General features: G+C 42.1%; 3 protein-coding genes and 1 pseudogene across 3 annotated transcripts; 3 read left to right on the forward strand and 1 right to left on the reverse strand.

Moving 5' to 3' along the window:
• Nucleotides 1-1,056: 1,056 nt before the first annotated feature.
• LOC131883898 (post-GPI attachment to proteins factor 2-like) lies at nt 1,057-2,570 on the forward strand. The gene has a single exon (XM_059231504.1). The coding sequence runs from the start codon at nt 1,407-1,409 to the stop codon at nt 2,427-2,429; it is 1,023 nt and encodes a 340-aa protein (XP_059087487.1). The 5' UTR covers nt 1,057-1,406; the 3' UTR covers nt 2,430-2,570.
• LOC131883897 (uncharacterized) lies at nt 2,570-5,009 on the forward strand. The gene is made up of 3 exons (XM_059231503.1): nt 2,570-3,234; nt 3,895-4,170; nt 4,271-5,009. Exons 1-3 carry the CDS (start codon nt 2,570-2,572, stop codon nt 4,515-4,517), a joined length of 1,188 nt encoding a protein of 395 aa, XP_059087486.1. The 3' UTR covers nt 4,518-5,009.
• A 4,708-nt stretch (nt 5,010-9,717) lies between these two features.
• Nucleotides 9,718-11,472, reverse strand: LOC131883896 (uncharacterized). Its single transcript, XM_059231502.1, has one exon. It carries the CDS (start codon nt 11,403-11,405, stop codon nt 10,098-10,100), a length of 1,308 nt encoding a protein of 435 aa, XP_059087485.1. The 5' UTR covers nt 11,406-11,472; the 3' UTR covers nt 9,718-10,097.
• A 333-nt stretch (nt 11,473-11,805) lies between these two features.
• The window catches only part of LOC131884063 (myosin heavy chain, muscle-like), a 7,284-nt pseudogene continuing 6,430 nt past the window's right edge, over nt 11,806-12,659 (forward strand).

Below are 12,659 nucleotides of genomic sequence, written 5' to 3' on the forward strand. Positions count from 1 at the left end.
CCGAGGGGGAAAACATGTATGATGGTTTCCTTTCTTTTTAACAGTTCCGTCTCCAATATAGTGACTTATTTACTACTGGTGAGATCAAATCAATAGTCATGGGTGGCTGCCACTCGGGTTAATAGCTTACATTTTCTGTGACGTATGACATTTATAATTGCACGAGGGAAATCCGTAAGCTAGCCTCAAATGTCACCAGGATTTTCAAAGCCAAGGCTAACTAAGGGTGCTCTCCCTTTTTATTACTTACGTTTTTTAAAAAGTTCAGTTTTTGTAATCTTTTTAGGTTTTTTAAGTGGTTTTATGGGGGCTAGAACTTCATAAAGTAATAAAACCAAAGTGGTTCCTTATGTTTTTTTGAAAGGCTAAGGAATAATTTAGTTTTTAAGTTGAGTTCTGGCTACTAAGTTTGTAATCCTAGCCAAAACTACATAAAGCAAAATGATTGAATTAGTTTTCATGCTTTTGCGGGTGACAGAAGTGCCCAAATTTTTGTTAAGTGTTTCCATCAAAGCCCGAAAAGGCATTTGAAGCATCGTGCATGAACATTTCCATCGGAAATGAAAAGCAAGCGCCATCCAATTTGTGATTTGTGGATTTGAAAGCAAAAAAAGCCCCATCTTTATCGGAAGACATCTTTTTCAATAAGCCAAGTCACTCACTCGGAGCTATTTCAGTCCGACACTTACTCCGATCATTCCATGTTTAAAAGCGGATTAGGTAACATAATAGACATACGAAATCGATAAAGTGGTCTCCTTGTGCACCAAAAAGACATGCAATTTAGCTTAGGAACACATTTGTCATCCTTGTTAATATGCTGTATTCTATGTACCCCCATGTACTTGCATGAGGTTGACTATATATTTTAGAGCGACTCAAAAGTCCCACATTCATGACAACTAAGAAAACCAATGTCTGCCTTTTTATGAACATGTCAGTAACATACAGTACGGTAAGATGTTGGAATCCTGTCTTTCCCCGTTGGATGGTCTTGATTCTGAGAATTAGAGAAGCAGCCAAAAAAGGTTGAGCCCCCCTATCTTGTGAGGGGGACTTGCAAAGAGTTGATTGAATTGTAGAAGATTTCAGCCATATCAATCCGCATCCATGGTTTCCCTCGCCGTGATAGCTATAGCGAAATAAGGCTCCTCGCCAATTGGGCTCAGGATTATGGAGATTAATTCTGCGTATTTGCACCATTAGAGAGCGGGTTGGATTGAATCCAAGGTATACAGCCTTCTAGCCGATCCTCTGACATTGTTCTCAACAAGCCGGATGTCCTTTCAGATGATCCGCTTCGATTTTGGATACGTTCCCCTCCTCAACATAAGATACTTCATAACCTTGATGTGCCCTTCTGAGGCATCCGGTCTCTTATCCATGACCTAAACTTAGAATGCCGAATGCCGCCGTACCTAGCTTACATATTGCATACAATCTCTCTCTCATTTGCAAGGCTTCATGTTCCTCTCAATTTAGCGAAATTGCACAATCTATCAAATGAAATGAAGCCTCTCAAGTCCCCTGGACATCCCCAAGTCTCGATCGAGGGCGAAGGCAGTTTCAGTATGGCTGCTCAGGTTCGTCGACGCCTCCACACTCAGTCCCCGGCCTCTTTTTCAGATGAGCGCGCCATGAACGGGGGGGCTACGGATTCCGGGGGCGGGGCTCGAAGCGAGAAGATCCCTCTATTGAACGAGCATCTCTCGTCTTTGCCGCGCTTCCAAGCTCCTTTGCTCTCCATCAGCTTCCCGAGATTTGCCGTGGTCACGGTGAGCTTGCCCCTGGCCTCGTTTGTGTTTTGCATCGGCTACTCGTACTTGTACAACTTCCGGCGAACCACCGCCACCCACTGCAATGTGTGGAACTTTGCTCCTTCCATCTCCTCGGCTGTTAGCGTGTTTAAACCGCAATATTATGTTTGGCGCTTGGGGATCGCGCTCCATTCCGCCCCACGGCTTCTTTTGGCCCGCATGTACTACTTCTACTACCGCCAGGGGCTACGGGGTCGATTCCGGAACCTGGCCCGTGCCACGTTCACGTTCAATGTGATCGAGAATCTGGCCCTTCTCCTGCTCAGCTTCGCCGCTTCCAAGGACGACTTCTCGTTGCATAAAGCCTGCTTCATTGCTTTCATCGCGAGTTCCTCGTTGTACCTCATCTGTAGCTACTTAATTGTCAGTTCGTTGTGGTGGGCCTCGCGAACACCCTTGGAGAACTCCAGCCTGTTCTTGAAGAAGAGCATCATGAGCGTCAACCTGGCGACCATAGTGCTATCGCTCTACTTCTACTACCGTCATAATACCTACTGTGAACCCGGGGTGTACTCGTTGTTCTCCATTTGTGAATACGTGATTGTGCTCACCAATATGGGATACCACTTCACCTCCTACTACGATTTCCATCATCGAATCATAACGATTTGAACACCACGAATCTCATCTTACCAAGCAACCAATCCGCACGATATACTATCTGATGTAGTAGTCATTCTATCCCTGTGACGAAAATAAATTTTATCGAACGTAAACGTGACCCGTTTCACCGATAGGCACGACTTTTTCAGATGCCGGGTCCCTTATGGAAGCACGCTGTGAAGGATCTAGACGACAAATTGAACAGATGCGGGGTCCAAGCGGAGAATGTGCGAACCATGAATGAGGAGCCGCCCACCTTTCGAAAGGAAATATTCAATAATGGGAACACACTTGTGGAGGTGGCTATCAAGACCCATAAGCCCAAAAGTCAAGTGCCCACCAAGACCCGACGAATTGTGACCACTCGCCACCACAAACCAGGGAAGGCCAGCAAGGCCGTGTCCCATGGGACGCATGGGCCTCCCCAGAGAAACCAATGGCGAGAATTACTTGCCGAGTCGAATTTAGACTCGCAAGAGACTTCCAAGGCCAGTTCCATTGAACCTGGGAAGAAATCCAAAGACAAAGCCGAAAGTGGCAAATCCTTGAGACCAAAGAAACGCAGCCAAGAGTCAAACAGACATCCTCGGGATGAAGTGGATGCGGTGCATGGGCGTTTTCAAAACCGGACTCTGCGCGTGTTTTTGAAAGAGATGCGATCCGCTCTCAATTCTGATCGAGATCCTGAAAAAGCAAGCAAGATTTTAGACGATCTGGAATACGTGGCCCTCAATTTGAAGCAAGATACATTGGATGCATCTGCTGAAAGGTCGAAACTGAAGAATATGAGTAATTCCTCGAGAGCTAAAGCAAGGTAGGAAGCTTTCTGAGCACTTAATCTATTTGTTTGTTGTATGATTATCAGCTACAATAGGCCCTCAAAAACAAGAAGTAAATAAACAAAGGCGGGAGGAACCAACATCAATTAGAGGGGGCAGATAACAATTCCATTTTGTCCATAAAAAATGAAAATTAAACCTCTCTTGTGCGAATTGTCGTGGTTTTAGCATGAGCAGTGGCATTTGCTTATGATACACGTGGAATCGCATTAAGGATCTTAATCCTCATTTTTGTCGTGTGGATCTGAGCAAATACTTTTTGGTCAATTACCTCAATCCTCGATGGCTTGAGCGACAACGATGCCACAAAATCGACAAAACGTCAACGATGATGATGATGGAGCAGATGATAACTATGGTGGTTCATGTTCTCTCTCTTCTTTCCTTGTCTCTCCAACCTAGTCATCTCTTTGAAAGGGAAGAACATCCTTCACATATATAAGTCTGATTTTGAGGGATAAATTCTGATGTTGGTGTTTTATAAACGATTCCACTTGTGTAAGGAAAAGAGCTGGAACAACAAGATCATCCAATGTTAAATACGTGTTTTTGTTGGTCACGTGCGTTTTGATCTCATGAATACTTATCTTGGATGGATGTCCAGGGGAAATAATAATTGCCTTACCAAATTCCAGCTCCAGCCAAAACCACGAGATCAGTTTGGAACTTCGAGCCAAGAACGAACAGATTCAAGAGCTCAAGGCCATGATCACCCGACTCACCGCCAACAATAACGACATGTTGGCCTTACTCACGCAGAAAGTGGGCCTTGAAGATTCGCTCAAAGTGGCTAAATCGGCCAACCAAGAATTGCTCAAGAAGCTCACTGACGAAACGAAGAAAACCATTAACTTGAGCACGAAGCTATCAAGTGCCGAACAGGAAATACAAAGACTCAGGATCGTGGTCAAGTAAGTGCTATACAGATCGGATTGACGGAATGATCCAAGCTAATCCTCGGTTAGAATACGAGGGGTTTAACTTTGTAATCCAATTGATTCCGACTTTCAGAGACATGAAGAGTTCCCTTCATTCCGATCTCCAAGAGGCCTTGAGACCGTTGGAATCCAGATCTTCCAAACCTCCGGGATCCAACAACGAGACCGTTGAGCTCATGCTGTCGGAACTAGAGGATCAATCCGAAAAGGAATCCAAAGAAGACGATCAAGCGGACTCGGCCATTCACTCGGAATCCATCCTTTGTCCAATCATGAATTGGAACCATCTCAAAAGATCATCCAGGAAGCGAAAGAGATGATCGAAAACAAGCGAGTTTTTACACCGTGGTCTTGGACTTATCCGAGACTAGAGCTGATTTGACCGTTGAGACCACCTCTTTGGAGGAGCACGTGCCACGCAAAGAAAAAAAACCGTCCAAAAAAAATGTCATTGATCCCAGTGGATTGCAGAGCCGGCAGATGCCAATGTGAGGCCTTCTTGGATCGGATGAGAAATCAGGATAGTTTGAATCTCACCTTACCCAAAGTGCCCAATGCCAAAACCTTTGACGAGACCACAACCACTCTTCACTTCAGTGGAGTGAGTGACATTGACACGACCAGGAGCCTCTCTGAAAGCAAATTTAGAAAAGGCTTGGAACAACACCGATTTGGTTACTTCCGACCGGAGTGAAGTCTAAATAATGTATATACGGGAAATTGACTAAGTATTATTCCATATATTTAAATACTTTTGACAACGAATGAGAAATTAAAAGAATAGAGGTAAAGGAAAACATTTTTTTTTTACGAAATCGGATTTCTGGTGATGTGTGCGCAAATAGCTTATTAACGGTTTTAGAGAATTCCGTAATATGATTGGATTAAACAACCATTATAGAGGGTGTTTATATTGATCCCAAAGCATTTTAGGAACACCAATCACATGAAAAATTTAATTCAAATAGTTGCATAGAATTGAAGCGTTAAGTCACCTGACGAAAAGAGAACGCGAAAAGGGTCGACTTACTTGTTGGCCCTCTTACTTGAGTCTTTACATATTTCAAGGCAAGTGTTGGGGGGGGGGGGGGCATATTTGGACAATTTGAGCAATTCCGGTCTAGAGAATGATAAAACCGACTACAGATTTAGATCATTTTGCAATGTTAAGTCCGAACAACATATTCATTCGTAAATTGACCAAAAAAATCCAAATATTCTCTGATTGTTAGTAAAAATGCAAGTTAATATTGCAAAAGGGGCATGTGCTTTGCTAAAAGGGCTCTTTTTAAAGACGTGTAAAGCAGAGGCTCGGATTTTTAACTGCTTTTCGTCGCTAGGCTGAGCCACAATCGCTACAGGAACTACTGTGATTGAAAACTCATCAAGTCTCTTCAAATTGTCATTCACAAAATCGTACGCCATGATAAGACATCTTTCTACAATCATGCAGAAGCATTTTAGACCCGACACTTATGCACTTGAGCATTTGATTCAGCGGACTGGAGGGCTCAAAATAGTAAACCTTGACATTCACTAATAACTTTTTTTTTTTTTTGGGGGGGGGGGGGCTTGGTTTTTCACGGGCTTTTCTAACCGCTACAGGGAATGTAATCCCCAGTACTATTAAAATGAAAGGTTATAATTCGTCTATTTATTACCTTTACATTCTTTATATGATATTTGGTCTACCCACAGAATTTGAGTGTGGCAGACCGAGCTAGTCCTTGAATTTAGGTTGATCTGGAATGCTATTAAGAAAAATTGTCCAAGTCTGACTTGAAAGATGCTACCGGATCCACAAGGCCTACATATTCCTTACGAATATTAGAGGGCAACAAATTAAACAATGCAGGAGCCCGAGAAAGAAGAGATGTGGACTTCATTGTTCGAACTAGCCTGGATTCTTGAGGGCTTGAAGGTGCTCTCAAAACGCACATTAAGCCTCTACGGTCACTAGAATTGACCCTAAATCCTGGGTTGGGACAAAGCTAATGGATGCTTTTGAAAACGTACAGTATCAGATACCTTTCGTACTTTCTCTGAACAACGCCGAGTCCTACCGTTTTTAGTCTCTCCTAATATGAGAGCTCTCTCAATCCTGTGATGTTCCTAGTGAAACATCTTTGGACTTGTTCGACTTTTTGCAAACCTGCTGAACTCATTGGAGCCCAAATGGGTGAGGCATATTCAAGATGCGGCTGAACAATCGACTTGTACAGAGTTAGCATCGTGACACTATCTCTGGACTTAAACGTGCGATATATCCAACCACATGTTTGAAAAGCCTTACCACTTTCAACTGGAAATATGCTCATCGAACTTTCCATTATCTTGGAGGACTACACCTAAATCCTTCATGGATGAGACCTGCTCAATGTCTTACCTTCATCATCTAATAGTGGAGTGTCTAATGGCGTCGACCCAAAGGTCATTGAATGGAATTTCATTCCATTCAAGGCCATGTTACTCGCAGCAACCCAGGAATAATTTGGTCTAGGACCTTTGCCAGACAACCGGAATCCTGACCATCTCCTACCAATACCATTTTGTATCATCAGCATAAGAAGAGATACTGACATTACTACTACAAAAGCTTCTGAAGCGGAGCAATGAAGATAATGAAAAGGAGAGGACCCAAAATGGAGCCCTGAGGTGACACCTGACTTGACATCATGTATGTCACTAAGGGATCCCTCTATACCTTAACCAATTTGCTTCCTACCATAAATGAAACTTCTTTGCCATTTGAGAACTTGCCTGGGATCCCAATCTCATGGAGCCTGCTAACTAAAAGGCCATGATCTACCTTGTCAAAGGCCTTGGCAAAGTCGAGATAAACTACATCGACTGATTCATGGCTCTCCAGTCCCTCAAAAACCTGCTCTATATGCTCAATCAGTTGGGTAACCGTGCTAAAATGTGCTCGGAACCCGTGCTGGCTAGGAGGAAGGACTTCATTGATGTCATTTATTTTGAATTCTGGTTGAGGAAAAAGCTGATGGATATTTTTGAAGATGTATTGTAAAAAAATACCTTTTGCAACTTCTTTAAATACTGCATACTGCACTATCCCAATCTTGTTGGTCTGTTGCAATTGTAATTTAGTTATTGTTCTCTAGTTTTAACACTAGTACTGCCTGCCTTTTTGGCAAAAGCTCAAGCTTTTCCTAAAAATGCAAATAGAACCTCAATACTTTACACACACAAAAGAGCAAATATAAAATCATTTGTATTTTAGCCCAGGTCTCTTCACCCAGAGAGATAGCTAAAATAAAGTACCCAGTGGAACCAAATTTGTTCTAGAAACCTGCATGGTTTAGGGTATTAGGATCCAAGTTGGGAGACAACTTCAAGAGGCCTTTTGATTTTAAAAATTGTGAAACAATGAAATATGTTGAAACCTTTGGTAATTGCTTCAAACTTTGTATAATGTTGTCTTTTTATGCGGTTTTTTGCTTTTAAACAGGTTTATATCTTTGTCTGTGATACTTTTTTGTTCCTTTGAAAATGAATTGTTTGGTGGTTTCAAAAAAGCTTTTAGTGATTATTTGGCCCTGAAACAGAATTTTTTTCCGAGCTCTATTGATAGATATGGTTGTAGCGCATTATTCACGAGACCAGGAGCAACCAAAAAGTTGCCTTTCTTTGTGGTTGCTTAGGTGACCTTCTCTGGCTTAAAAATTATGTGCTTGAGTACCTCCATGTGGTGCAGCCGGTCCCGGCCATTGTTCACGGCATCTGAGGGCCTCCATACCAAGAAGCTCATGGGGCTTTCATTCCGTTCTAGGCCATGCTAATCTCAACATCCAAGAGTTTTTAGTTTATGTCCTCTGCAAAGACTATTGGCTCTACATAGTTGATGGTTGGCCATTGTTTCCGGGATTTATCACCAATGCAGAATATTAAGGCACCTTGTCATTCACCTACCAACCTCTGGAAGTCGAGAAATAAGGAATGAAGTGATGAATTTTGAAGTTTCTACGTAGCTATTTCTTTGTAAATAGCATGATTGGATATGATCAGGGATTTCCTTGTCAAAAATGTCGTCTTCTTTAATGATAATAATGGTTAGTAAATGAAGTAAATGACACGGAAATAGTTCGAAAATCCAAGAAGGAAATGCTCCAACTTTTTGGCAGAAGGAAAATTCCATGTTTGCATGCATTTACCCGTAATTAGTCCGAATGCCAATCTTAAATAATATTCAGGAATAACTCCCAAAAAAGTAATGATAGCACGATCCTCTCCGAGCTTTTATGGCTGGAATAAGTGACAATAAGAAAACAATGCAATATGCAATTGAATTAAAAGAATACTTCAAAGCAAAATGGTTCGTACGCTCACGGTTTCTATCTTATATATAAAAAAAGCCAATCAATAGAATAGGATGGAAAAAATAGACGAATTATAACCTTTCATTTTATTAGTACTGGGGATAACATTCCCTGTAGCGGTTAGAAAAGCCCGTGAAAAACCTAACCAAAAAAATCCAAGTCTTTTTTCATTTTTATTTTATTTTAACCTCCTCTTCATATTTGGATTCATGCCCGTCTCTGATGTTATTGTTTCTAATGAGGTAAGCTGACATGATTATTCTTGTTTTATTAAAGATATATTCGTTTGGTGACTGCTCAGTATTTTTTCTCATAGTTGATAAGGAAAATGCAAATAGGGTGCTCCAAAATAAATGGAACAATATACCATGACGTTATGATTGATATACAGGTCGTCGTACAGAAAATGTATAAGTGTTCTAAGCGGTAACAGAGACCAAAACACACTTGTAGTGGGTTTTAATTATCCATTTCCCTTTCCGGCTTCAATTTCAAACTGACCCATCTTGGAATTGAAAGCTTGAATCATAGAGGCTCTTCTTCTCGAAGTGGTTATTGATGACGTGGGCTTCAGTAATATGAGCATTGGCCTGATTTTAATGTGCGTTTTTTAAGATTTCAATTCCAATAATTATTCAAGCCAGTGTCGTTAAGTTCGAGTCAGTTTTTTTTTCACAAGTTAAATGAGACACAAGTGGTCTTTTTCTTTTGCAGTACCCTCTAGTAGTATTTCTCGGTACGTGAAGCATGCTGTAAGAACAATTGTGCTAATATGAAAAGAGGGTAAGGGTCCAGAAATACACAACTCTTCACAGAATGAATGACTTAGCCCTCTTCTGCCAATCAATTTCTATAAGAGGGCTAGTTCATTCATTCTAAGAAGAGTTGTTTTCTGATAATTGATGAATTTGAATCCAGTCGTTCGATTGAGCTAACATTTGAAATATGTTGCTTGCAAATTGTGAATTCTAGCCCCTATCGTCCCCGTCCATATTCCAGTGGTTCATGCCCAGCCTATGCAAAAAAAAAGTTGACGGTCGGTGGTTCTCCTATATGTGATTTTTCGAACTAATTCCCACCTGCTGTGGGTTTAGAGGGATCCTTTGGGGATTCTTCGACCCTAACGGATGACGGGTCATCTCAAACTCTACAAGCAACACTTTTCTGACAAGCATTGGGGGGGCCATTTATTCTTCAGGGAGACAACACATAAAGTAGACCTAATACACTATTCCAATATCACATGTACCGTATTTGGGAACATATTCGATGAATTAGGCATTTTTTTCCAATCACCTCAGCAAAGAGAGACAAATAATTTGGCGTCGATGTACGATGTACCAGTAAAAATCGTCACGGGAAACCCTCACGTATAAATTGTGTAGTGTTCGATGTATAGTTGTTCATAGCGATGTAGCGATGCGAAAGAATGACAAGTCAGGTTTCAAAAGTGGCAGTACCGGTTGTTGTTGTTGTTGTAGTTGTTGTTGTGATGGTGGAAATTTCTTACTAGTCCAGACCGATTCGTACGTTTTTGGTCAAAATGTCGATGAAACAGCTTCCTTACAACCCCAAGAATGGGAACTGTTGACATAACCACAGTAAGTCTTTGATGGAATCAAAGAGATGTTGCTCGGTGATCGGATTATCGACTTTTTCTTGCGACAAGCAGATAACTTTGGTGGCCTGAGCAAAAGCTTTCCGAAGAGTACTTTGCCCCGGAAACGTATCCAAAGTCAAATCTAATTGAAACAGCAGCAGATACGCGACCAAACCATGGAAAGAACGGGCAATCTTCAGGGCCACGATGGACCGGCATTTGGCGGTAATGGCGCTCAAGACATTGGGATCCAGGGGTCGATTCATAAGGGAGAAAAACTCTTCGATGCGCAAAGAGCGATAACCAGCATTGGAATAATTCAAAGGGCAATGATTACCGAGCAACTGTTCAACTTGCTCATTCCCACTCTCTGTGCCCAAATAAGTGGCCAGAATATAAGTCAAGTACAAGCGGCTGTTTTGAGCCAGAACATAGCCCTGAATGTCATTGGGAAACAACTTGAAAACATCGCGGCCTTTAGCAAAGTCACGAAAAGTTTGTTTACATGACGACAAGAAACTCTTGAAGAACTGTCGTAAAGCTTCTCCGGCAGGTTGGCCATGGTGAAGATTCGTGATTCCTTGAACGAATTCAACGCTCAGATTCATGTTGCACCACAAATTGTTAAAGTCAACAATGAGGGATTGAGCAAACTCCTCCAGGTTAGTTGTGGTCCCATGGGGATCAATGTCTGGACTTCGATCTCCCGGTCGATAGCTTTGGTTCAGGGACCGCTGAATGAGTTGATGGTACGAGCATCCCAAGGTCTCGGAAATATTTGGCGACACATTGGAACCGCCACTGGACGTGGACGGACCCTCCGTTCCACCTCGTTCCATTTGAGAGCTCGTTCCAGAGAAACTGAGGGATCGAATCAAGGTAGACGAGTAGAAGCGTTGTCTCTTCTGAGCCTCGTCGAGGACGAGTTCCGGCCTCATGCCCGCTTGCAAGCAAAGATCATAACGGCATTTTCGACAGGATCGTCGATTGCGCACCGTGATTTCGCACCGCCCATTGAAAACGCACGTGAATTTGGGATTGCGGGTCTTTTGGTGAGCTCTACGGAAAAACGCCCGACAGCTATAACAACTAAGACCGTCGTAATGTAGGAAATGGGGCTCGGAACTCTGACAAATGGGACACACCGAGGACGATTTGGACGATCTAGGCTCGCCCTCATCCATGATTGAAGGGCCAATTTGTGCGGAGGGGTGGATGAAGGTGTGGTTGACTTTCGGATGAAGATGGGGGTAGAGTTGCTGGAGCGGCATGGTCAAATTCCGATCGACATTTGTTCCTGAGTTAGATTCACCTCCCAAGACATGTCGACCGACGACTTGGGTTCCCGTAAGACTGGAACTCTCCGCACGATCCGGGTGTTCTTTTTATTTATTGCTCTGGATTTGGTTTCCGCTCCTGCCAGGAGAGGCGATGAGCAGGAATTGTCCACTCTCGTCGCACACTGATGACATCCTTGGATTCCAGCGAAGAGTCGCCAGCCATCCGATGTTCTGTCGAAAGTTCCATAAGTGTGAAATGCATCGAGGACAGCATCATATCATCATCCAACCAAGAACGTACAAAAACGAGAGAGCACGGGGAACAAAATTGCTCACCAAAAGGGAAAGAGGAAAATAATTGCCATACGTTGTATTCCCAAGTGGGGTCCAAATGCTTTTATGTGAAGTTCGGTGCGAAATTTTTGAAATGTAGCAATTTGATGGGTCGGAGGTTTACAGAGAGCATTTTCTATTGAGTCATAATTTTGATCATATCGACACTGGCGTTTTTGTGAAATCTCCAGATATCTTAATTGTAAGATGAGATCAAAAACATTTTTGCTTCTTTCTGGAGCTGAATGAACGCTCAATTTGTGATTTTTGGTCCTAAGATCACGAATCAAACGACTCATAACAATAAATTTGTGGATGGTGTTTACGGTTTTTTTGATTTGGCAGTATACACTTTGTGGGGAAAGCAAATGATAACTTTTGTCGTGGGCATAATAAATATGGCACTTACGTGCACATAACACCTCTCACTCTTGCTTCATGTGCGCACCTCTGAGGCCATATGCTTATGGAATTGAAGAATTGCAATGCTTTTGAAGCCCTCTGATGGCTTTTTAACAATTACATTTATAGTGTACATTCTACCACGGACTTCTTAAGAGCAAACATTGACTTTGAAGGGATTTCTGTCATTTCTGCTACCATTTTGTGCCAGCTTGACAAAAATGAAGTTTAATGATTTCTCATCCTTATTTATAATGGAATGGAAGTTTTCGTATCGCCTGAATCATTCATCTTATCTGATATTAGTATTCAATTTGATCAAAATATCTGGCCAAGCAGCGTTCACAGCGAAGTCCCTGATTTCTACAAGTTTTTGATTCAATACAATTCTTTTTAAAATCCAACACTCAATCTCCACACCTTCCTCTGGAAACGAATTCTTGTATCCATCAAACATTTACTCTGGGCTCGGAGTGAAAAAAAACATATGACTAAGAATGTGCAAAAGAT

Source organism: Tigriopus californicus, chromosome 7 (assembly GCF_007210705.1).
Source record: "Tigriopus californicus strain San Diego chromosome 7, Tcal_SD_v2.1, whole genome shotgun sequence".
NCBI lineage: Eukaryota > Metazoa > Arthropoda > Copepoda > Harpacticoida > Harpacticidae > Tigriopus > Tigriopus californicus.